This window comes from Cynocephalus volans, chromosome 6 (genome assembly GCF_027409185.1).
Source record: "Cynocephalus volans isolate mCynVol1 chromosome 6, mCynVol1.pri, whole genome shotgun sequence".
NCBI lineage: Eukaryota > Metazoa > Chordata > Mammalia > Dermoptera > Cynocephalidae > Cynocephalus > Cynocephalus volans.
The window spans coordinates 38,469,702-38,496,927 of record NC_084465.1 but is presented as its reverse complement, the minus strand read 5'-3'; the positions used below and the strand labels follow the sequence as shown (position 1 = coordinate 38,496,927).

At 35.7% G+C, this 27,226-nt stretch overlaps 1 protein-coding gene across 7 annotated transcripts in view; it reads left to right on the top strand.

Annotated features, from left to right (window-relative positions):
• Nucleotides 1–27,226, top strand: part of ST7 (suppression of tumorigenicity 7) — a 270,032-nt gene that overhangs the window by 150,562 nt on the left and 92,244 nt on the right. For 5 of the 7 annotated variants that reach the window (XM_063100971.1, XM_063100970.1, XM_063100967.1 and 2 more), the window contains exons 2-7: nt 788–870; nt 12,477–12,636; nt 22,076–22,130; nt 22,780–22,895; nt 24,206–24,281; nt 26,403–26,471. In XM_063100971.1, coding sequence (XP_062957041.1) covers nt 788–870; nt 12,477–12,636; nt 22,076–22,130; nt 22,780–22,895; nt 24,206–24,281; nt 26,403–26,471 — 559 coding nt within the window. The remainder of the gene's footprint in view (nt 1–787; nt 871–12,476; nt 12,637–22,075; nt 22,131–22,779; nt 22,896–24,205; nt 24,282–26,402; nt 26,472–27,226) is intronic. The other 2 variants (XM_063100973.1, XM_063100972.1) reach the window with 1 other exon arrangement.

The window sequence follows — 27,226 nt, the reverse complement described above, 5'->3', positions numbered from 1 at the left end:
TGTTTTGGTAATAATCAGTTTTGTGTAGTATCTAGATATAAATGACAATGACTTAAAAGATATTTATAAAATATGTAAGTGAACCTTAATTAATGAGCAACCAGATTAACTATATAGTTGATATGAACAGAGTGGTGGGAATTGGTCAGGAAGGTGCCAGATAACGAACATTAATACTTAGTGGGTAATTTTTAATCTTTTTTTCCCCCAGGGAATCCAATTATTTTGATGAGAAGTCTAACAACCCTTTAACTAAGTTGAAAAAACTTTTTCTGATACATTTAATTTTTGTCAATTTGTCCTTCCTTCTTAGGGGTAACCATAGTATTATAATATTTAATAACTATTTAATATAGTTATTTTTCATTTGTTCTAAGGCTGAAATATGCTTGGTGGTTCATCAAGGACTCTGATATGCAGGTCACACAAAACGTGTAAGAGCACCTTCTCTTATTGACTGATGGTTTTATAACCACTTTGATTATACTCTTCAGTGGTTATGAATCCACAAAAACCATTCACAACAACAGTTTTGGGAGGTAGAAACTAACAAGCTCCTCTTTTTTCTTGTACATAGCTTTTTTTTTTTTTAGGGTATATAACTTGACACCTAGTATTCTGAGCCTATGAATTAGCAAACCATTTTAATGGGACTTTGCTCTGGTTCTAAGAGTTTTCATCATCAGAAACAAGGTATTTTACCAGAAAAAAAAAAATGAAAGAGTTGGTTTTACTGACATACTTATGCATTCTTTGTTCTCCCCCCGCCCCCCCCTTTTTTTTCCAGTGAGCATGTTTTTGAACACATTAACACCGAAGTTCTACGTGGCCCTGACAGGCACTTCCTCATTAATATCAGGGCTTATTTTGGTAAGTGGTGAAATCCTCATTTAAAAACATTCTGATTACTAATATGTGTGTTAGTATATGTACAAGAAAAAAAATCTGAAAAATATACATCAGCAGTTTATAGTGATTATCTTGCATATCTTGTGTATGTTGGGTGGGAGGACTTATAGAAGCCTTTCACTGTCCAAGTTACGTATCTCTGAAATATTTTTAAAAAATTTTAAGCAGTCATGTGAGGAGTCTTCAAAAAGTTCATGGAAAGATTCATATTATCTTTTAATTTTATTTTTCCATGAACTTTTTGAAGTACTCTCATATATCACTTTTGTTGAAGGGGGAAATATGTAAATAAGATGGAAAATAAGGGGACACACAATTCTGTGTCAAATTCTAATGTATAAGATACTGTAAAATAAATGTGACTCAGCTGGACTAAAAAATGCTTTTTATTGCTTTCATCAAAATGGATTATTGGACATAATTACAATCAGTAGGAATATAGCTCAGTTTTTTAAAAATATATTGATATGGATGTGGCAATTCTAAACTTTCTTTCCCTTCATCTTTTCTCTTAAATTTAGGTTTAGTTTTTTATCGCTTCCTTTAAAAAATCCTGAATAGACAAAAAGCAATATGATTATCATCTGCATGGCTCTATTACCTTATCCTCTGTAATAGTTGCAGTTGTGCTAAATTATAACACCTGAAGTAGTTCATTTTAGCAACTTCAAATGGAGACCTTCTAAACTCAGTGGGACCACTCTAATATAATTAAATCACCTTTAGGGAAAAAGAGGTTTAAGAAATCCCCTTTTTTCTGTACACATAATCCTGTGATTATGATAGAAAAACAGGCACAGGAATGGTATTATAGAATTGATATTAAGAAAAATGGAAGATCAGTACAAAAACAGAAAAGTTTTAGGGGAGGAAGCCATAAACAAGTGGAGCAAAGAGCTCCACTTGGGCCTAGAATAATGGAGAATTTCAGAAGCTTGAGCTTATTAGTAAGGAGCCATAGAAAAAATGTATAAATGGATAAATTTATGCAGGGCAGAAACCTACAAACAGGTGAAAGGGATGGTGGTGGTGTGGGGAGCATCTTTTTGTGATCAGAGCGTATCCAGGTTCATCTTGCTCTGCTGTATAGCTGTGCTGCTGAACTCAAGGCATGAGATGTTAAAGTTGATGTTATTGAGCCAGGAATGTGAAGAATATCAGCAGGAGCCACTCCAAAATGGTTGTATAAGTGGAAATCCAAATAGAAAGCCCAGTGCTGGCTGCAAAGACTGACCCAAGGTGAGGGGAAGCATATTAATACTCTTTTTTAGAATGGGTTGGAATAAAGTAAATGTGGTAATTCGTACCGAGTCACCTCTTAAATACTGATCTGCCTACCTGTATGTTTCTCTGAAGCCTTCCCTGTGCTGTATAGACAAGAGAAAAATAAGGACACCGTAGAGAGTTGTTTAAAAGCTGTAAAGTTTCACTAAAGGACTGTATTTTAATTCTGAGATTGTATCCCTCCTACTTCTTAATGTTAAAATTTCCTTCTGAAATGATGGTGATAGTGGATAGTGTTGTTATTTTACTATTATTACTTGGCAAAGAAAACTTTAGCAACCCTAAATTGGACTTCAAATTTGGTAAAGGGTAGGAGAGTTTTTAATAGAATGTAAAAGCTGAGAGTATGGGAATCACTGGCCTAAGAGACCAACAACCTCAAGAATTTTCTGTTTGACCTGTGGAGGGGCAACATAAATTGTCCAAAAGGGAAAAAGTAAACAAAAATATCTGAGTCTGACCTAGAGCAATGAATGGAGAAGAAAAAGGCTTTAGATAATCTCTGAAAAGCTCTCCAGTCCAGTGCATTCAGGGCAGAGAAAATGAACTGAGGGAGGATTTGGTGGGAAGAAGCTAGCAGAGACTGCTTTGCTAGAAAACCACAGAAAAAACTGGGGTAAATGGTGATGGTGTGGGAATGAGTCTCTCACTCCAAAGGTTTCTAACTTTACTGGCTAAATAGAAGATTTAAATTAGAAAGGAATATGCTTATTATTGAGAGTTAAGTAAGAAACAATATTAAAATATTGAGAATTCCACAATGTCCAGAAGAGGACAAGGAGGAGGTAGAAGATGACAAGAGAAAGTAATGAAGAAGGGAGATCAGTTTTGGTGAGACAGGTGATAGAGGAGGAAACCAGGGAAGAATCAGGGATTGTTGATGTTCTAGGGCTTTACAGTCATTCAGCTCAAGCCTTTCAGAAGAAAATTTGAGACTTCCAAAGGAAAGAAAAGGAAGTTTTTTGTCTAAGCTCATGTGGTTAGTTTGTGGCAAAGTCAGGCCTAAGAACCTATGTCTTCAGGTTCCTACCTTAATATTCTTATGGCCTGAAGAAACTTCACACTTGGAAAATGCTTTCACATGCTTGATAAATTCTTAAGTATTTGCTGAAAACATGGCAATCTTTTAGCATATACAGTATACATATTTCTTGGGGAGAGGAGAGAGGTATTATAAGTCTCCATCTAATAATAATCATTTACATTTTAAATAATTTAATGTTTTTTTCCTAAAACATGTTTGAAATATTTTTTGATTAAACAAATAAGGAAAAAGTGAACTTTTTTGGATATATTTCATACTGAAACCAGTAATTGACAGTGATGCTGAAAGGTAAGTTTTTGTTTGCATGTTCCTCCTCTCAGGGGATGTTTACTTAAGAACATTACCTACTAGCTGATGCTTACTATGTGCCAGGCATTGGTCTAAAAGCACTTTCCATGCTAACTCATTTACCCTTCACAGCAATACAATGAGGTAATGGCTAGGGTTGTTTCTGCTTTTCTTATACATAAGCCAAACAGATAGAATAGACAAGTTAGTAGCCTGCCTGAGGTTGCATAGCTAGCAAATGGTGGAGCAGGACGGGAACCCACAGGCAGCCCTCTTGCACAGGCAGCCCATGCTTTTATCACTTATTTCACTTATTTATTGATAGCCTCCGAAGTTCTCGACTATTTTTCTGGCCTGCTGAACAAGTGGCAAGTCTGGATTTTATTCTAGCAGTGTCTTGGTGTGGGTTCACAGGTTATAATTACCACAGTGTGGGTTATTTCCTTTCACTCTGGTAAGCTAGGCCCAATGGTTGTTTTCCCTTCTAACTCAGGGATGGCAAAGTCCCATCAGCAATAGAGAGATTTCCCAAGACTGTGGCCACCTATGCAGATCTGGGCTGGCAAGGCTTTCTGCCACGTGTGGAGTGCAGCTGCTGAAACTGGATGATCACTACATTTGTCTTGCAGCATTCTCAGGAAGCAGAGGATACTCCCAACTGATAGGAAACTTTAAGCAAAGGAAAACCTCTCATGTAGGAAGATTTTGAAAGGCCTTTCTCAAAAATGCTGGTCTGTACTGAGGGCAGAGTAACTACAATGTGGGAATCACTCTTGATAGCTTTAGGCTCCTGCTTTAGAGATTGTTGACATTGATATATTTAGAAATTGTTGACACCAGTTGCCTTTGGGGACTAAGCTTTGCTAGGCCTTGAAATGAACCCAGAGTGAGGTTTCTATTCAGCCACTATTCTTTTCTGCCAAGTGCGTATCAGGGAGAGACAGCATTGAGTTAAAGGATCAGGTGCTTTGCAAACTAGCTGTGTGCTGTGTGCGTAGAGTGCTTAGCGTTTTGTTTCCTGGCACCGGAGAGACAACTAACTGCTCTCCCCTGAGCAATGTTCTGAGGGCCTGCCATGAACATTCAAAGTATAGGGCTGCTCCTGGTAATATTGGTTGTTTGGGGACCTCAGGATTCCTTTGCTGGAGACTGAAATTATCATGCAATTCGATGTCTTATGAGAAAAGAGTTAAAAACAAACAACCTGGTATTTCCTCTGTGAAGAAAAAGTCAATTAACTGAACAATTACACATAGAAATAAAATTTGTTTGGCAAATGCTGCTGTCTTTTGCACTAATGTGTTTAAAAATAAATAGGTGTATATTTTATTATGAAATATAAGCTAGCAATGAGTTTGTTATACTTCCTATCTTACTCTTCCCTTTTGGCCCATACACATCCAGGTGGCTCTCTCCCTTGCTGAACTTCAAGCTGCCCCTCCGCCTGCTTGGCACAAACCTTACTGTCCCTGTCCAGTTTGAGCCACAGGAACTGCACCTGTTGTTACAGCCCAAACCTAGCAAGGACATGCCTAGTCTGTTTGAAGTAGCCTCTGCAGGCAGTGTTTATTTCAATAGAGAACATTTCTGGGTTTTGTTTTTGTTTTTGATAGCGGCAAGGTGGTTATGTGGAGAAAAGACTCCCCTTATCTTTTCCATTCTACAAACATTTTGAGAAAATTGTTGTATGTTGTACTGACATTTTATACATAGATTCCTGTATCCCTATTAACCTGTATATAGACATGCCCCTACATCTACATTTTATACATATATATTAGAGAGATATGAAAAAGACATCCAGAGCATAATTTTTAAAAGTTAGTATTAAGAACAAACAAGAGAATAGTAAATAAAAGAATTAGTTCATGGATTGGATGAAAAAGAAGTATGTTTTTGGTAAAGTGGTAGAAGAGATTGTGACTGGACGGAATCAGTTGTAACAAAAAGTCCATTTATTGAGTTCCCACTCTATGCTGGGTACTATATTAAACATTTTTCATATATTATTTCATTTGATTCTCACTGGAATTCTAAGTGGTAGACATAACCAGTGCCATTATGTGGCTGAGTATAAACAGACACAAAGGTTAAATAATTTGACCAAGGTTATATAGCAGATAAATGGTAGATTTGAATCTGGCTTTATCTGGCCATGCCCTCCATCCCCTCCTGTTTAAAAGTAAGGGAATGGATCTGGAAGATTATTACGTCTCCTTTTAACTCTTTTTCATCCGTATGAAGATCTTGACCTGCATTTCAGTTAGCATTTCAATTGATAGGTATATGATGCTGATTCTGGAGCTGAGAGTGAAAAAAGGCTCAGGGAAACTTGACTAGAAGGTCTGTTGGGGTATGGGAAGCAGCACATAAATGTCAGTCTGCATCAATTATGAAGCAATGGACTCTTGGCTCTAGAATAAAGCGTGCAAGAGATGCTGTGGGTCCAGATGGCAGGGGATCCTGCAGACAGTGTGAAGAAACAGACTCATTTAGCCTTATCAGATTACAGCTTCTTGGGTTCACCATGAAAATTAATGATCTTTGCAGGAGAATAAGAACTAGGCATAGAGAGTAGATAGATGCCTGTCAGGGTATGATTGTGGACATGAACATTTGAATGGATCAGATTAACGATTAGACATGGCACAAGTGAAGAAGGTAAATAAGCTACTGGTAGATAAAGAGATAAAACTGCCTTTTGGGCTTTTTCAGTTTAAATTTGAGCACAAATTGAGAGGCTTAAAAGTCATGTAATTGCAGGGCTGGGGCAGGAACACTCAGAAGCCATCCAATTTAAACCAGTAAAGACCTAAGGACTAGGCATCCAGAAAATGTATTACTTACCCAGGTCACCTTGCTAGGTATGGATGGAGTGAAGACTAGAATTTAAATTTGCAGTGTTTTGCTATATAAAGGTGTTGCCTGGAAAGGTGGATATCATCAGGGTATAGCATTTGATATTTTCATTTTAATAGATCCATGGAAATGGGCCAGGAAGATAAGAAAGAGAAAGGGGGGAGATGGAAAGAGAGAAGAAAAAATTTTTAAAGAGAAGAGAAAGAGGGAGAGAAAGTAACTGCAACCTTCCTTGGAGGAGACATTTTTTCTTTTTCCAGTGGCCATGGATTAGGTCAGATTTGGCCAGTCTAGAACATGGACCAGCAGTTACCACAATTTAGAATTATATTTTATTTTTGTGATCATATATTGTTTTCTTCCTTTCTTGAATAGAAGCATCATAAAGTCGGGGATCATATCTGTGTTCCTATATACTATTGTATATAGCCTGCACCTATAATGCCATGGTAAATACTTAAAAATATTTGTTGAATGCACAGAAGATCCAGTTGACTGACTGAATTAACCAAGTGCACTGGTATTATCTGGGGAGCTAATTTTAAATGATGGTGTCTGATGGGCCGGCCCCGTGGCTCACTCGGGAGAGTGCGGCACTGGCAGCACCGAGACCGTGGGCTCAGATCCTATACAGGGATGGCTGGTGCACTCACTGGCTGAGAGTGGTGCAGCTAACACCGTGCTGAGGGTTGCAATCCCCTTACTGGTCAAAAAAAAAAAAAAATGATGGAGTCTGAGCACCAGCCCAGACCAACTGAATCAGAACCTCTAGAGGAGGGACCTGGAGGACAGCTGCCATCACAGTATGAGCTAGCAGGATTTGGGACAAATGACATAAACTGGTTTCTCCTGATTCTCAATGGTCTCCATGACTTCACCCCAGGAGAGTGATCCTTCCCTCCAGGCCATAGTAATTAATGCTACAATGGAAAATCTCATCCTTTGAACATAGACACTGAGGTGGTGATAGAACATTGGCTGTTGACTGTGAAGGTCACCTCCCTGTTTTTCCACTTTAGATTTTAACAGTAAAATCTAACTTCACCTCCCTGTCTTTTCTCTTAAAGGCTTGGCAATAGGTGGCCAGGAAGGGGAGCAGAAGGGCATGAGTGTCAGTTCTACACATAGCGCCCCCCAACTGATGAGAGGAACAGATAGCTGACAAGGGATTAGCTGAGCTGTAGGAAGCAGAAGGACAAGACCTACTTAATAGCTATTCAGTATTCCTAAACAAAACGTATAGAAGCCAAGAATTTAAATTTTAAAAAACTGTGTCTGTAATGAGGAATTGAGAGAGACTTTGAAGGGGTCAATCAGTGGTATAGAGAAAAGGATATATTGGAGAATTCAAAAAGGAAACTGAAAAGGTTGCAGATATTACTATAATGCATGCCCACTACTTTGGTTTATCTCGTTTATGCCCAGATGATCTCCTTTTGCCAAAAAAACTGTTTACCACCAGATAAATTTTGAATACTTAAAGTAGGTGTCAATTTGTCAGTCTTTGCATGTGGGAGTAGACTGCCAGAAAGTTTCATATTCCCTCTTCAATCACTACCATCACTATATCTATCCTCCTGTGATTTCATCATCAACTTTAATTCTTAAGAAGCACGTAGTCAATTCCAGCGTTTGACATCTTTATATTTCCCCTGCGTTTAGTGGAATTGGTGTGGAATTACTAAGGTTCTACTATATGGGAATCTGTAACATTTTTTAATGCAATATAGGGTATAGGGAAGTCCCTGACTCATGAACAGAAGATTTTTATATAGAGAACATGCAATTCAAAAGTAGAGGAAGCATAATTGGATCAGAAGAATCTAGACAACTTCAGGAAAGATTCAACTTTTAGGTCTGCAAGATGGATGGAAGAGCCTTGTTTATTGTTCCTTTGCCAGATTTTGTTCCCTTCCTGTGGATAAAGACAAGACAAATCTACACTTTAGGCTAGCTTCAAGCCTGGGTCTCAGCTCCCAGTCCCACTGCTCTTTGGTCATCCTCTCTGCGTCTGTCAAATAGTAATGGAGGAGGTCACTGAGCATTGGTTACCGGGTCCTTGCCTAATGCGTCTTTGTTTTAAATATGACCTTTGCACTGAATATAGCTTATGGCCTTTCTGCCCTGCAAGGTATAGGTGAAAACCACTTCCTCAACCCTCACATTGTCAATTCCATCCCCACCTCCATTATTTCCAGAAGATTAACCTTACCTGCACCTCCACTGAGATCAAGGTTACCCGGTTTTTATCTCTTTGTTGCCTTCTTACCTGTGAAACAGCTTATGTCACATCCTATTTTCCAAAATAAAACATCTCCTCTATTCATTTATCCTCCTCTTTCTTGTCTCTCAGAACAAGAAATGGTAGATTACCTTTTCAAAATAGGATGGATGTGCTTCCTATACTCTTGGTGTCATGCTTCTTGGTCATTTGTACTCTTCCACCTTCAGTTTCCCTCTTTGCACTGGATTCTTTTCCCCTTCCACAAATCTGTGTGAGTCTCTTTTCATAACAAAGTCAACACAAAACTTTTCTTTGATCCTACTGTTTATTTAGACTATATTCTTTTACATCAGCCTGGCTAGCTCTTATTTATTCACTCAATCTTCTATCCATCTATCCATCCATCCAGTCTTCTGATCATCTATCCATCCTTCCATCCTTCTCTCCCTTCGTCCCTTCCTTTCTCCCTCTTTCCCTCCATACTTTCATCAACATTGAATGCTTATATTACACATTAGAAAACTGAGCCCCAGAAAATCAAGAGAACCAACCAAGGTCACACAATCTGGCTATCTAGTTTAAAGGGCTTTTGCCTTTAAACTAGATGGTAGGGTCATTGTTGGCTTCCTAAATGCCAAACCCGGTTGATGCTTTTTAGTTTTTATCTGACTTGAACTGTATAATTCTTGGTGTAGAGCATGAGTAGGAAAAAAGCACTAGAGAGGTTAAGTTTTTAAGACTATGAAATGCATAAATTTATATATTTTTTGTTATCTATCAGATTTAAAACTTTAGCTCCACTGTGGCAGGCCAACTAAGCTGCTAGCATGTCCAAGAACTACTTTTAAAATCTAAATTTGTTTATGAGAGCTTTGTTGTTTACATTGTAGGTATGCACCAGGAAAAAGAATTCAAAGTGACATCAAATATGTGCACATTAAGTAACACTATCATTTGAATCTGGGAAGCTCTTTAAATACTGTGAAGTACTCGCCTCAAAGCCTCACATATTTCAGGATAAGAGGAAGATTGTTATGCTAAGACCCAAAATTAGAAGATGTGGTTTGAAGTTTCAGAAGTCTTCAAGACCTCCCTTCTTCCTTTCCTCGTTGTTCATTGGAAGAACAGGGGTCCTTCTTTACGCTGGTGTCCCCAGTGCACAGCAGGGTCTGTATTTCTGCTCTGATATGACAGGCCTGAAAACCCCCTTCCCCACCCCTCTGTCTTCCCGAATAGCTCCATGAATAGCCCAGTCTTTACTGAGGTCTATTATTTTTGCATTAGAAATACTAGGTAGAAGGTCTGTCTCCTATCATAATTCAAATATCCAGTTAATATGAGTTATTTACACCTTAGGGTGAATTATCTGGTCCCATTTGATAGACTACTTCTGGATTGGTTTTTATAGCTAATAAAGCACAGAGAGACATTGTTGGAGGGCACTTGGAAGTGAAGATTTGAAAAGGGAAATGATAGGCTATATCTGTCTGGTTTTGTTTACATGAAGCAAGGCAGTTAGAAAAAGAGGTCTTGTTGTGGGGTCCTGGTAAGATTAGTGGCAAAGTGCTGGGGCTTCAGGCTGAGCAACAGTTTAATTAGCTATGCAACTTTGATGGGTAGTCAGACTGCACCTTGATGGGTAGTCCTCATTTCTTATCTGTAAATGGACTCTGTTACATAGTCCTTTAAGGTCCCTTTTAGTGCTGACATTCTATGGTTCTGCTGGAGGAACTGAGAAATCTGAAGCATCCCAAGATCTGTTTGTGTACGATGGGTACAAGAATGCTAGGAGTGACCTGGGAAGAGATACTGTGGATCTGTGGCATAGACTTGTAGTGGCAGAGGCCAAATCATTGTAACCCTGGAGCACAGCTCATGACTTGTATGGAACACTTAGGGCTGTGTGATGAAATGAATGAACTAATTAGCCCGGTAGGTGCCCTGGCAGCACAATATAGAAAGCAGAGCAAAGACTTGGGGCAAAGAATGATCTCCCCTACTAGTGACTGAGAGCCATTGCTAGTTCTGTGACTAATGTTTTGGGTCCTGTGGAGTCTTCATTCTCTTCTAATAAAGACAAAGCCAAGAATCTCTTGAAGGCTTTGATGAGTGGTAAGGACTGTGTGGTCAACGATAAGTACCGTCTGTCATAGTGATTTCCAGGACTTTCTACCAACACCTAGTAAGAGAGAAGATGCTGTACTAACCTAAATTGTAGACTGGGCAAAAGAGGGGTACCTTATAGCAGTAAGTGAGGTGTGCTGTCCTTGGGGGAGGTATGTACATCATTAACATAATAAGTGGTAGCTTTGCTATTACTTTTGGGAAATAATTATGCAGCAGGCACTGAACTAGATGTTTTACATGGGGTTGGTGTGAAAATTGAGGACAATTGAGGGTAAGTAATAAACGTGAAGCTGATGTTCAAACAGATCAAATAACTCAACTGTGGTTATAGAATCCCTTCTGAATTTACAGTCTATAAGCTTACCATTCTAGAACTTTCTTCCTACTTCAAGCAAAATCTCTTATTCCTAGTACTCCAAATGTTACAGACTAGTCCTTCTTAACTTCTATGCTATATTCTCCCCACTCTTCCCAGAGAAATTACTTGAATGTTTTAACATGTGGAAATTCATATAGTCAGCAGGAGTAACTCCCTGGAATTAAATCAAGGTGTCTTATTATAAGATTGGGAACATTTGGTTTGATGGATACTTTCTTCTGGTCACTCATATATATTATTTCTATCTTAAAAGAGAAAACATCAGCTTTTAAATAATACCCAAATTTTATTCCACAGTAGATAACAAAATCTGGTTTTTATTAAATAAGTAAGGATAAAGGTAATTAGTTCCATATTAATTGCACATTCCATATTATATTATAAAAATATAGTGCAGCTATCCTATGAGATTTGGGATATAGTTGATTCTTAAATTTCTTCTGTGGAATGATTTGTGACAGTGTAAGGAACAAATCCCAAACCAGTAAGGGTGAAGATGAAAGGATGTGGGAGAGAGCAGCTTTGAACAGTGGTGGGAAAGTGTTCACTTCTAGAGAGAGGCAGAGGGGTCCAGATAAAGAGGGCCGGGGACAGATCGCTTGCTTTTCTGGAAGGCCTGACTTCAGTCTAGTCATGTGAGCATCATTGTTCTTTCTTTTTATTAATGAAAGTTATTCCTTTTCTCTTTTGGAATCCACAGTATATAACAATTGGTAAACTTGTGAACTAGGAACACTTATGGTGTTCAACAGATGCTTGTGCTTATAAAGCACTTAGCAAGTGGGACATTGCTGAGTCTTAGCAGTTGAGTGCCATCCATATATGAAACAGGATACGTTTCATTCTTTCACTCTATAAACCAGCGTTTCTCTAAGAAGGTCTTACTAAAAAAGAGAAAGGGAATTTTGCTCTTAAAAATTTTATGCAGGTATAGTTTTATCAGAATATAAAGTAGCAAGAGTCAGAATATTTTATAAGCAATACTTCAAAAACTGGCTTATTTATATCCATTTCTGGAGTTGTCTTTCAGTTGTGGTGATTTTGTTATATGAATATTATATAAATTTGGAGGAAAATAATATTGAACAGATCTTAACAGTGTTCTTTTATTCATGATTATAGTTACAGGTTTTTTTTGAAAAAAAATTAAGCAGAGAAAACCATGTTGAGAATTTTAATTATTATTGGCATTTTAATTTTTTAAAAATCTTTAATTTTTAAAATAAATTTTTTGTAATAAAAAATTTAGTTAAGTATTTAAAGTGGATAGAATTATTAAATGTAACATTTTATGTTCATGTATGAAGAAATCATAAACAATAACAAGAACTATAAACACGTTTATAATTTTTCTGTTCTAGATATTTGAATGGTGGTATTTTCGCAAGTATGGAACATCATTCATTGAACAAGTCTCAGTAAGCCACTTGCGCCCCCTTCTGGGAGGGGTTGACAACAACTCCTCCAACAATTCTAACTCCAGTAATGGGGACTCTGATTCCAACAGACAAAGTGTCTCAGGTATGGAAATCCTTCATTTTGCAACATTATTTGCTTATTTTTACTAAATTGTTATTGTGCTCTTACTAAATTATTATTAATATAAGACAGTGATAATGTTATTACTTCAAGATTAGGCTTCAGAGAAAAATGCAGTTCATTTTCCCAGAGAGTTGACAACCTATATCAGAGAAGTAAGGTATAACATCCAAGGGAGAGGAAGTGTTTATCTTGTTAATTTTACTTTTTCTCCCATTTGCTTTAGCTAATGGTCAGGTCAGTGTTCCCAACCTGAGGGAACACCGTAGTTTTTCAAACCTCAGTGAATGTTCCATTTTCTTCTCTGATAATTGCAGATTTATTGCCTAACTAGAACTGATTATATCACTCCTTCCTCTGCTTAAAAGTTTTCATTTGTTCCCATTCTACTGAAGATAAGGCCTAGATTCCAGATTCTATAACACAGCATAAGCCACTTCTAACCTATCTTGCCAACTTTGGCTTCTGTCACAATCCAGTCCCATTCAGTTTTCTAGCCACATGAAGCCAATTTTCATTTCTCGAACATGCCATTTTTCTCATGACCATCTACTTACAAGTCTGTCTCCCTTTTTCCTGTGTTTGTTCATCCATCACTACCCAAATCAAATGAAACCTCCTAGGAAGTCCTTTCTGATAGGTGGTACACTCTCTCTCCACTTTTATTGATTTTTAATATTTTTACCTTTAGCAACATTTATCAAATTGCATTGTAATTTTTAAGGTACTGCCTTATCGTAGGATCTCTAGCATCTTGCACAGTGTCTACTGTATCTTTGAAACTCAGTGAATGTGTGAGTGCATGCAAGGCCTGTACTTTCTCCTCTTATAAAACAAGAGGGAAGAATATAATTTCCTAGTTCAGTGTCTTTGTAAACTCAGTAAAACATTTCTTAAGTACCTATTATAAACTTAGCCTTGTATAGGTTCTTATGAATATTATGACTTAAAAAATAGTCAAAGTCCTTGTCCCCATGGAACTCTGTATCTACTGAAGGAGACAAAGTGATACGTGCTCTGATTGTATGAGGGAAACATACAATGCTATGGAAAACAAACTTGGAGAAGGGGTTTACTTCTTGAAAGAGAGGGGATCAGTTCTGAGACTGGAAGGATGAAAAGGAAAAAATTAAAAGAGCTAGGTTAGATCTTTTCTTCCTTTCTAGACCACATTTCATAACTGTCTAGCCATGTTATAAGCATCAAGGAGCATTGTAGATATACTTGTATTTTGTTTCTGATGTTGATTTAATGTTCTTTTAATAGGGCCTTTGCCAGCCAGCCATGAGTGATACTGCATAGCTCTTGGTATACATTTAGTTTATACTAAAGGGTACAGTCATGAGAGATGACACCACCCGGGTAACAAAATTGTCTGAGACCTTGTAAACTCATCCACTTTGTGAAAGAAAGAGAAAGAGACCTGAGCAAAGCAAAATATAACTTTAATCAGCTACTCTAATAAATGTGAGTTATTATTCTAATGAGGAATCTTGATCATTTGTCATCATCACATAAATAGTTATGGATAATTGCTGCCACTTTGAATCTGCTGTGAAGACCTGACAAATTAAATGTGCTCTTGTCTGACTCCAGTTACTATAGTGTTTGAATGACACAGAACATTGTAGAAAATTAACAGAATGAATACAGGAAGCATCCTCATTTGAGGCCATTCTTTATAGTCAATACATTTATATTTTGATTAATGCCCCCCACCCCTCACACACCTGATTTAAATCTCTTGACATCATTCCTTAATGAAAAGTTCACACTCTGCTTATTGTCACTATTATTTTGCTGTCTCTTTTGGCAGATGCCTTAATTAAGCCTTATTTATTATATGAATCTTGATGCTATTCTTAATGTTCTAACAGCAGCTTTGTAAAGGGAAAAGCTAAACCCTTTTAAAAAATATATTCAACAATAATAACGATAAAAATTCTCAGTTTTATTTGTATTAAGTTTTACCTGGTTAAGACTGAGCTTTTGAATGTTGTTATTAATTCTGTTCCGCTAGTATTTGCTGAGTGCCTACTGTGCATTCCATATCCCCATTCATTTTCTTTATAATAGATATAGCATTTATGATCAGGTCTCATAACAATGTCTAAACAGTTAACTTTAGAAAAATGGAAACAGCCTTGTCTAAGTGTAGTTAGGACTCAGTCTGACCACTTCTTGACATTTGGGGTTCAGATATTTGGCTAACTCAGCTCAACAAACATTTATGCTGGTATGGAAGTACCAGATACCATGGGACTAGTACCATTTTCCATTACTCTATTCTTGTGGTGATTTTTATTTTTGAATGAGAAAAATACTATAGAAGTGCATTGTCTGTGTTTATCTCTACCCTTAATCACTTTCTATTTTTATAGTCTGGTTTCAGCTAAGTATAAAGGAAAAAGAAGGTCCAAAGCTGAGGGTAGTCAGTGTATTTCCTTAAAATAGAAGGATTTGTTTAAAAATTCCTGTTGCCTTTATAATAATAAAATGACTATTGCCTTAGTAACAGAATGGTGAATCTATTGATTTTCTTCGAGTGTCACAAGACTGCTCTTTACTGAATCTTACATGAAATATGATATGGTTAACAAGGTCCCATGGACATTGGCAAAGGCAGTTTAATGGCATGCTTATTTGAGAAAATCATTGAAAAAGCTAAAAATAATTTGAAAATACCAGTTATAAGCATTGGTCTATATGAAAACTCAGTGTAGCTCTTACCTTAAGGAATCATCTGTTTTACCTAAAGCTGAAAGACCTGGCTACCTAAGAATGATTTGGCATGGGGTAGTGGGGTGAAGATAGAGAAACACTGTTATTGTTACAGAGCAGTTTGTGCATATATTTTTAAACTTTTGGATCTGCAAAGTGGCCTGATGCAGATTTGCTCAAAATTTGCAGTGATCTTTATCTGTGGGCCAGTGGAGAAATGTAGTTAAGTTATTTTACAGTTTCTTGCTCTAGCCAAACTTCAGATTGTTTGGCTGAAGTTAATATTTGTGAACATTCAACTTGTTTTTCTTTATTTGGGAGCTACATTGCTGTTTTTCTCCCAAATATACAATTTCTGATAAACCCTACTGATATATTTTGCCACATCACCATGTTTCTCACTGCCATTTTTTAACTTAGTTTTTGAGCTGATGATGCATAGGGATTTAAAATGTTGCCAACTTCTGTCTGTCTGAAGGCAAGGGATTCTTCGGGCCTAGTAACATTCTGAATTTGGGTTTATGGGAACATCTGTTTGATAATTTGCCCTGTTCTCGAATCAAATGCCAAAAAAACAATGCTTTGCAGTGTTCACCTTCTTCAAGATATTAGGAAAAGTGCAGGTGCTCCATTGCATGAGAAGTATCCTTGCCAAAGTCAAATTTAAATTCTCTGAGACACTTTAATAGCCTCTTACATGGAACTGGTTTTAAACAAACTCTGGTATGGTCACTTGGCTACCTGTCACGAATTGTCTCATTTTAATCTCAGTTAATCTTCATAAGGTGTATACGAGGGTACTTCAAAAAGTTTGTGGAAAAAAATAGATTTAAAAGATAATATGAATCTTTCCATGAACTTTTTGAAGTGTCCTCAGATATATTCTAAATTCTAACTTAAAGTTTATTATATCACTAGAGGCAGTTCAAACATTGATTGAATAATAATAACAAAGAAAAGCAATGGAGATGGAGAAACTCAGGTAGAGTGAAAAAAGTGTATCCCCAAACCTTCATAGATCCTGAATTCTCATAATATCAAAACAAATAATTTTCTCCATAGAAAGCGATATAATTCTGATAAAAATAAGCAACACTTTTAGTGCCTGCTACCAGCTTTACATGATGTTATCTCACTTAATCTTAATAATAATTCCAGGAAGCCATTATTTCCATTTTATGGTTGAGGAAGCTAGGTTATAGGAAGGTGATGTCATTGGCCCAAGTTCGGATAGCTGATAACTTGGGCAATCTTACATCAGCATCCAAGTTTTTAAGCACTAACTGGAAATTTTAAGTGACCCTGACCAGACCGTCTGTGAGGTCTATAAACCCAAGTGTCATTATTAAGCAATTAAAATAAATAATCTCATTAAACCCTGTACTACAGTACAATACATTATTTCTGAAGTGAGAGTAGTTTGAAAATTAAATGAGGTCGTGCAGAAATATCAAGTCAGAGGACAGCCACTTGGCTGCTCCCCTCAGATGAACTGACTTCTTTATGAATATGGGAAGAATGGCGAAACCACTTGAAGAGATGGCTGCGTGGTCAGCTAGGCTTTCTCACTAGTTCAGTGACTCTTTCACATCCAAGCATTTCAATGCTTGCATTTCAAATACATCACTCAGTAAAACTGCAAATTGCTACATGTCAAGGACCTTTGGGGTTGCTTTCTAATAGTCTCAATGAAGATAAACTCAATTTTTACTTGCCAAAGTCTAATGAGTATTTTGAAAGTGGTTCTTTAGTAAATTCTTATTATGTCTTTTTTAAAAAAAATTGCCACTAAAATATGTGTTCTAGTACTGATTAGATCTCCAGTTAAATGGTGGAAATGCCAAAAATAGTTTTAGTCAATGGAGAACATTTATTTAATAAACTTATTTCACAATTTCCACATTATTTTGTAGAGTTGATTAACTTAGGTCAGAAATGACCCATGAGAAATGTATGTCAGATACAATTCTTGGGAATATTCTTGAAGATAGTAGTACATTATCTTGAATAAAGCAGATCAATAAAAGTGGTCTTAAAACTCATATTTACTTACACTTTTTCTCATCTATAAAATAATTTGAGGTGGTAACATATTTGTTGAGTTGAAAGCTACCTATATATTACTTTGTGCCTTTACTTCTAATCATTGTTTTAAAATAATAATTTTGAAAAGTTATGAGACAGTTAAAGCTTAATTATTTAAGAAAGTGGGTAATTGTACTCTTAATGATTGCTTAAAGTTTATCTTCATGATATACAGAATTGGGCATTCATTTCTGAGACATCAAAGCTAATAAATATATGCAGAATCAGATGTAAGAATTTGACTAGTTTGGGGTTAATCTTGATTGCCATAATATCTAGTGAAACATTAGTTAGGGCCCTATTCTGTTGTTCTTTGGAACTGAAGTGTTTAAAAAGTGTTTTTAAAAGTACCTAAGATTTTCCCAGAGGAGTTTTCAAAACTGTTCCTCTAGTAGATAATTTAATTGGTGAAGTCACAGGAATTTCAAAATATGTTGAAGGGTGACAGGATTATTGCAGATAGTGAGTAAGAGTTGGGCAGTTTGGATAACAGGTCTTATTCTCATTTACTATGGACTTTGGGGAAATTATGTACCTTTTCTATACTTTGTACTTACATAAAAGGACCTAATATATGCCCCTCACTAATTTATGTAAAGGATAAAGATGACTTGAGCTTTAAGCCCTTTTGTAGAAAGTATCAATGAAAATCAAGCTTACAGCTACAACGGAAATTACTGCTACTGCTGTTTGTAATAATAATATTACCGTCATTATCAGATTTTAAATTCTGGGAAGAGGTAGTAACATTTTAGTATGAGAAATCTTCCTAGGCTATAGATTAGTAATTTATATATGTTGAAGTCCCTAGGAGTGGGGATTCTCTATCATTTTTTTTTTTTTTTTATTTTAGGGAAAAAAGGTTTCAGAGTTAAGAAAGTTGGATGTAGAATAATATTTTCTTCTATGTAACTGAAAGCTCTATGACTTTAGAACTTTTTGTTTTTTTCTGAGAATTTAGTTCTCTTTTTCCTTGAGGACTTTGACAGGGAAAAGTCTGTGGTTCTCCCAGAACATTTATTCCTTCTATAGTGGATGTCAGGGAGTCGTTCAAAACCCTTTTCACTTTTCTACCAGGGATATGAGTTCCTCTAAGTCACAAGCCATATCTTTTTTTTTTTTTTTTTTCCTCTTGTAACCCAGGGCCTAGTGCAGGGATTAATCTGTAATAGCCACTCAATACATATTTAAACCCGACAGTCCTATGAGTGATGGGGTAACATTCTAGAGAAGTAATTGAGTATGAAAAGGCATAAAATAAGTATATTTGCATTGGGAGGCCTGAGTAGGGAATGGTGAGAGAGGAGGCTGAACAAAATTTTGGAGCTTGCTTTTAGAAGTCCTTGATGATAGTAAGCATTATTTCTTGTTTGTTTGTTTTTTAATCTCCCATACAGAAACTTGTAATCATCCCATTATGCCAAAGTAGAGAATATGTTCTGCAGACTTTGGGAACTAAAGAAATGCTATTCCAATATTTTCTGTTTCCCTTTCTCTTCAACAATTGCATTGTTGCATGTGTGCTGGCATTTGAACATTTCTGTCAATGGTTCTGGGTAGAAACTGTACTGTAGACTGCTGCAGATGCAACCACAGTATCATTGTATAAGGGGCATATTTTTAACTGAACTATTAAAGATGTTAGCAAGATCTTGATGGAGTCCCAGTCAACTTTTAGTGTTTCCAAAGGGCACTGAAATTGTTGATGTTAATGGAGAATGGAAAATTCCTTTTGTAGGTAAAATTTTAAATCTGATGTGAAATAAGGAATTTATTCCTCACAGGCACTAATAAGATAAGAAACAAGATTCGTGTGGAAAAACTCTTAACCTCTGGAGATCTGAGTTTCATTTCTTGACTTAAGTCTTTATATTCTAATATGTTTGGTATTTACACTCTTTGTCCATATCACTAAATCATCAGGCAGCCTGATATTTATGGGGTATGTCCCTTGAGTTATTCCAGACTAAGAAGGTTTTCGTAGTGAAGATAAGATTATGGAACAGAGCAGCCAAGAAGAAATTAATGTAGCTGCAACCTCATTTAAAGCAAAACCTTTGATGTGTATTCATATTTGACCTCTAGAATCCTTATTTCTTAAAAGAAAAATATGCCTGTCCTGCATCCTTAATTTAAAGGATATAATTAATGAAGAAATTTCTCATGTATTTCTTTGTCATGTTTTTTTCTCACTTAAAACAGTTTATTTTTACGTCTTACAATTATTAGGTACTCATCCAAGTTTCAGATATATTTGCAAAAACTGAATACAGAACACATACTGTATATACTTGTGTTAACAAATATTTTAAGTTCAGGTCTCTAATAGGAGAGATAAAAGCAATATTTCATAATGTTTGCTGCACCCCCTGCTGGCTATTGTGGCACTTCCTAATAAAGGTAGCATCTTTAGGTGCTATGCAGTGAATACCTTAGGTATACACACTATTTCTCTTTGGAGTTATTTTTGTTTAGAAGTAATTTCATTTGCATCTGATATATGATAGAGTTGAAATTTTAATTGAAGGCAATTTTCTTTGTAATTTGTCAATTGATGTTTGAACAGTGTTTATCCTTCCAGGCAGTATAATGTATTTGTTGGAGACAAAATATTTGCCACAACCTTTTTGCTAATATTTCAGATGAAATTCAGTGAGAGAGAGGCATCTCCCCAAATTTCCCTGTTTAATTGTATATAGTTCTACTGTGAGCATCCTTGTACATACATCTGTGTGCATGTTTATTATATGGTAAATACAAACCTTGCAATGTTCATGAAGGTTTGAGAAGAGCACTTTGGATCTTGAAAGAGATTCTCTGAGGAAGGGTTGGCAGTGATGAAGTCCTAAGAGTCATAATAGCCACAAGGGCAGGGATTATGGTTGTTTGGTTCACCAGTGTGTTTCAAGCCATGATCTGGAGTCAGTGTGTTAATGACTCCTCTAAAGGACTTTACATTTAGAGAAAAAGTAATTATTTAATGAAAGCCACATTTTGTAGTTAGTGCCATATGAAGTGACAGCCATTAAATCTCAGTTTCTCATAAACAAAATTCAGAGATGCTGAACTGATTGAGCAAAGATGATTTCTTACATGGCAAGTTAAGCTAAGTGACAAAAAATTTACGGCCATTTTTTATAAATGTTGAGTAAATTTTAATTTCTACCTGCCCTAATTTAAAGATAAATTCATTTTCTTTAAATAAAGATATGTATTCTTGTTATTTTATACTCTTCATTCACTATTTTAACAAATACTTATTGAGATTATATACAATTTTCCCGTAGTACTTTAGAGAGTCTTCTGTGGACTGCTGCTAATGGAACTATAGAGATCATGTTTATTATCATACTGTATTGTAATTGATGGTTTACTTGTTTCCCCCACTGGGTACTCAAATTAATGCTCATTGGGTGGGTGGGTAGATGGATGGATGGAAAAAGGAGGGATATTGAACGTAAAGGACTGAAAGTAGAATCCTAATGAATCACCACATGGCTTTTAATGTTCTTTGGATTTCTGCACTAATTGCTTACTTTGCATGCATGTATTGTTGGGTGTGTTTTTTGGATGGTTACACACACACACACACACACACACAAATGTTTTGAGTACTGTTAACTGATTTTGTTTTCTAATAAAACCTTATTCATCCAAAGAAATCTAGTATTCTGAATCACTAGAAAGTCTTTATCATATAATGTTTAAAAATAGTTGTAGCTCATTAGTCAAATGCTTATGTACCACATTCTGAAAGTTGATAATTGACTTTTCTAAGTTAAAGTCCTATGGTTCTAAGTTTATGTGTTCCTTGAATAATGAAGAGATATACAATTTATTAGTACTTGCTAACATTATGATGTTAGTATGATTACGTATATCTGTCTGTGTAAGTAAATTATGTTAAAATGCTTTAAAACAATTTATTTTCATAGCATTTCTCCCTACAATAATGGTAACTTTATTAATCTTCTTATCACTCCTTTTCCATAAAACAAAAGCAATCTGATGAATTATTACAAAATCAGTATTAGCATAGACCCTAATTAAGAATTTAAGGCTCTTTGCATATTATACTCTAAAGCTTAAATTTAGTTTGTCATGTATAACATTATTGTGAGATATGTTTTAAGTAATAGAAAGTACATGTACTTATGCCTATTATATTTTTTACCTGTTATTTTATTGATTGATTGATTGATTGATTGATTTTGCGGCTGGCCTATACGGGGATCTGAATCCTTGACCTTGGTGTTATAACACCACACTCTAACCAACTGAGGTAACCAGCCAGCCTAGAAGTAAATTCATAGAAACTGTTTGGACCTCTTGAAATAACTATAAAAGTTACGAACTAGTTGATTTTGGCACATACTTTGATTTGGCAAATGAGGAAACTTGGGCCCAGAGAGATTAGGCAAAACTTTCCAAAGTCCTTGTGCCTGAGCCAAGTTTTCTGATTAACCACCCAGAGTTTTTCCATGTTGCTTCCCATGAAAAGGATAGAGAATAAAATTATCTTATCAAATGGCCAGGAAGGGTGTTTTACTGAATTAATTAGCTTGTAGTGTCACTGAACTTATATGTAACATTTTCATATTTCTTTTTGTTGCAGAATGCAAAGTATGGCGAAATCCACTGAATTTATTTAGGGGTGCTGAATATAATAGGTAAGCATTTTGACAGCTTGGATAACAAATGAGTCTGGTTCAGAGAGCAAAGACAACAGTGAATGTTTTTGCTGGTTCATTGGGGGGTCATTGTAACAGTCTTTTTAGTGCTTCCATTTTTTGATACTATCCTCAAATGTTTTGATTTTTCTGTTTCATAAATATTTTAGCGTTGGAATGGGGATAATATACAAGAATGTACAGTTTTTAGAATTTTTTCTATTAATTATTCTTTTCAGTATGTATTATAAAATCAAAACATTTTGAAGCTTACCTAGAACATGGTTATAAAGATGCCACAGCAGTTATGCTAGAATTTAATTTAGCAAAGTAATTAAGCAATTTAGCATTTTCATAGCTTTTGGGAAGTATCTATTTTTAACACTAAATAGGGAAGGTTTTCATTAGCAAGGGCTAGTAAAATTTTAAGACAAAAATATAGGAAAATACATTTACTTCTTTCTTGCTGGTATAATTCCTGAAGGGAGACTAGGATGATATTTTTTAAAATATTTTTTGTATTTATTAGTGCAAAGCTATGTTAGTATTCCATTAAAAGTTTGTATTTCAACTTCTCTGCAGCTTAATATTTTGTAGGTTTTGCTTTCCTCTCTCAAAAGTGTCTGGCCATGTTTTTTCCCCTTTACAGGTATACTTGGGTGACTGGACGAGAACCTCTGACTTACTATGACATGAATCTGTCTGCTCAGGACCACCAGACATTCTTTACTTGTGACTCGGACCATCTGCGTCCCGCAGATGCAAGTATGGAAAATCCTTCAGACAGTTGCTGAGTGGGAGGAGTTTTTGGCTTGTTTTAAATATCAAAGTTTCTGCCTTTAGAATATCTATTCTATAAAAACCCCAATGAATAAAATATTAAATTGTTGATTGACTAGTGGAACCCAGAATTCTGATTCTTAAACAAAGCTTTATCACAATGAAGTATTGATGTAGAAATTAGTCCTCTCATTATAATTTAAAATATGATTTTAAAAAATAAATCTAAGTTGGATTTATATATTTTGAAGAAAAATAAATCTTATATATGAAGCTAATTAAATTATCAGTTGAGATAGTATGAAGGGTCTCATCTCTTTGATTATATTCTAATTAGGTATTGGGTTTCACTGAATCCAAATAATTAATGAATATATTTTAGTAACTTATATGCCTGTTTATAGATTCACTAGCACTGAATGGGGACGTGGCCTTGGCTATCGGAGTCCATATGTGTTTTCCATCCCAGAGAAAACTTTGTTTAGCATGCATTTCACACTGCTTAAGTTCCAAATAATCCTACTGAAATATTTTGTATTACCTAAATTAGTCAAAGTAAATAGGTGAAAAAAATATTTTTAAAAAAGGAATATCTATATGCTCCTAAGAAACTGACATAAAGTACAAATTTATAAAACAAATTAAATAAGGAGATTTTTCTCTTTTTTTCGAAAGGTACTCTTCCATGTTGGAACATCATAGTACAAAAATATTCCCAAGCATTGAGCTTTCCACAATACATGCAAAACTGCTTTGATTTATAAAAACTGCACTTGCAGACAGATTTAGGGAATAGGTTTACATGATAAGCAAAAAACTAAAGTACTTTTTACTGGCCCAACAGACACATCTTCAAATGGTTTCAAAGTGTTCTAATATACAGAGCCTGTAACAAGTGCTCAGGAAAATGATCGATAGAAATTATGTCTAACTAGAATGGAGAGATTCATAGCAATGTCATCTCAAAATGTGTAAAGTAATGTATATTCTCTAACAGCAGATAATGTGCAAAAGCAATATAAAATCTCTGTTAGAGTGCCTTTTCTTGACTTCTTTAGTATATAAGACTTAGATATATAATTTTATTAGCACAAAAAAGGTTTGATATTAGCAATCGAACAGAATAGCAAATTAGAATGTATTTGTGTGACTTTGGAGCTTTGAGCTGACCCTCTTGGTAATGGAATATTCTCTTGTAATTTAAACTGAAAGCTATTACTTTAGTTATTGTACTGTATTGAGTCTTCTTAATTATATGTATTGATTGACCTGCTTTTTTTCTTTTTTTAAAATAGTAATGCAGAAAGCCTGGAGAGAAAGAAACCCCCAAGCTAGGATTTCAGCAGCTCATGAAGCCTTGGAGATAAATGAGTAAGTGGGGGAAAATCTTGTTGTTAAAAAGGAAATCTAATCCTTTGCTGAACATATTCAAGTTGCCATTGATGGGATACGTATATTAAACTATGAATTTGAACTGGAGGACTATTTGGGGTGATTATTTTAAAAACATTTTTTTTTATGAAGGACAGCCATGGGGGGCTATCATTTAGTCCTTTTAGAGAGCAATTCAGTGTCTTTGCTGTGATCCTAAATTCTTCAAGGGCTATCCCTGGGATATTGTGAGGACGTAAAATAAATACAATTCTTTACATATCTAAAGCATTTTGACAGGAAAAAATTTTCAGATATAGAATGTTCATCTGTACTATCACATTATCTAGGTAGAATTTCCGCTGGGAGGAGATATAATAAAGACATTAGGTGAAAAAATAATAACATTTAAAAAATATTTCAAGATCTAGACAAAGATAAGAGAAAATACTGTCCTCAGTGTTGTTAAATATTCTATGGGTTACCAAGAAAGAACGGGAAATCTCTTCTGGAAATCTCAGAAAATGAGAAAGATTACTAAAGTCGGAGTCATAAAGACTCAGGGTTGGCAGAGACCTTAAAGGTCATTTAGCTCAACCACCATCTGGTGCTTGAATCACCTCGACACTATCCTTGCCAAGTGGTCATTGTTAAACTATTTTATGATTTTTCTGAAGAGGGTTACAGAATCTTCTCCAGAGGCTTTAGGAAAAAGAAAAAAGATTCACTCAAGAGTTGGAAATCCTGCCATTGTAACCAGTTGATATATTTGGTTTCTGATTCTATCACATGATATATTTATTTTCCAGTTTGTCATCTACAAATTTGACATGCCTGCTCTCTTGATATCTCTGCTCATCCATGTTTCTGAGAAAAATATCAGGGCCAGGAATATAACCCCATGACATGACATATAGAAACTACCCTCTAGGTTCATGTCTTCATGAATCACCATCTTTTGGTATTGTACAACCAATTACTAAGCCACCCAGTTACATTGTAATTCAGCCCATATTTCTCCATTTTGATCTTAAGAGTGCCAGTTGTAGCTACAGATCTTTATAGTAAATCAAATAGAGCAAATTAAGCTAGCACGATATGATTTATATATTCTTAGTGAATTTAAGCTGGCTTCTAGTGATCACTACTTTCTTTTTAAAGTGCTTGGAGACCATCCGTTTAGTAATCCATTAGAATATCTTTTGAAATCACTGTTCTGTGGTTTGGGAAGTCTGCTATCTTCCCCTTTTTGAACATTTATACTACATTTGTCTTCTCTTCTTCTAGTACCTCTCCATTCTTTGTGATTCCTCAACTATCCATGGAGAGCAATTTCATGGCCTGCCTACAAGGTCTATTGGCTTCCTGGGATTTTGCCCATCCCAGTACAGGAATTCATTTAGAATGGATCAGTTATTTGCTATCTTACATCTTTTTACCCATTTTAGAGTTTAAGTTCTTCTCCCTTTTTCAGTCTGATAATCATTCTCCTTGATAGAGAGGCTAGGAACAAGAGACTTTTGCTTTTTCTTTATTATCTACGGCTATTAACGATAAACCTTCCTTGTTTTGATGATGTTGTTGGGTTGTCTTTTTTGTTTTTGAAGTGGTTTTGGAGAAATAGGGATGGTGACAGAGCCTTAAACATAATTTAAAAACAAGGAATAGATGGTTGTCTTTAGTATTTTGTTTTGTTTTATCTTTATTTTTGCAAGTTCAGCTAATTTGGAGTTTTAGCTCTCTTAAAATTATTCTTATAAGTTTATTTAACTCTCTCACAGTCCTTCATTACGTGCTCTCTTTCCATCTTTTTTTACGTGTCCTTTAAAAAATCTGACCTGGGAGGGATCTCTGTGAAGACCCATTGTTTACTTAAGTGCCTCTCCTCCTTTCTTCCTGAGAGGATCATTTGTGATTGCAGTTAACAGTTGAACACTTGGAAGCTACGCAACCCTCTTAAACCATTTTTCTCTGAGTCTCATGCCATTGAATCATGCCTCTTTTCTTTGAATTTTTTGATTACCCTCTTTGATTACCCTGAGCTCCAAAATGACATAGTAATTCTCTCTGAATGTTCCTATCAATTTTCATTTCACCAACTATTTTTTTCTTCTTGGTCAGAATTAGGTCCAGAGTTGAAGTTCCCCTAATTGCTTCCTCTACCATCTGGGAGATAAAATTGTTACCAAAGTAAGTCAAGAACCTGTTGGGTGCATTACTTCTAAGCAAATGAGACTTCTAGTGGATATCTGGATGGCTGACACCCCATCACCACACTTTCTTGCTTCTGTGTGTGTATTGTGTTGTGACGAGGTTGCATCATTTATATCTTCCATCGAGCTGAGCAGTCTGTTCTGTGCTCCCCAACCATCAGTACTTCTATTGCTCTCTCCTTTTTCCTTCACTCACAAGCTCTTAGCATGTTTCTACCCCAAACTCATGAGTTTCCACATAGCTGTATATTTCTTGACCAGTAGTGCTACTCTGCCTCTCCTCCTAAAAGTACTATTTGAAATATAAATAAGCAAAGCAAGCAAGAGAGCCCCAACCATTCTTGAGTTCCCAGCCCACCAACTACAGTCTTATAGCTAATTCCTCTGATACTGCATCTACCACTCAGTATTATCTCAACTTTATTACCCTTGACCCGTATTTATATGTCGGCATCTGAATCCTTAAGTATTTCTTCTGATGCCTATCCCAATTATTTTCTTTAGTGAATCACTGGACAGTTTCAGCATCATTATTGTTCTTTCCAAGTCATATATACTGCCCTCCACAGTAATTGGTTTTACAGCTTTTTTTCTGGGCATTTTTCTCCCTACCTCACCACATTCAGTTTAAAGCCCTGTTAATGATTCCTGCCTGAAATTAGAGGGATTGGCTAAAGAACTTATAAGACACCTACTTAAGACTAAGATTTACTAGTAACACCAAACCTCACA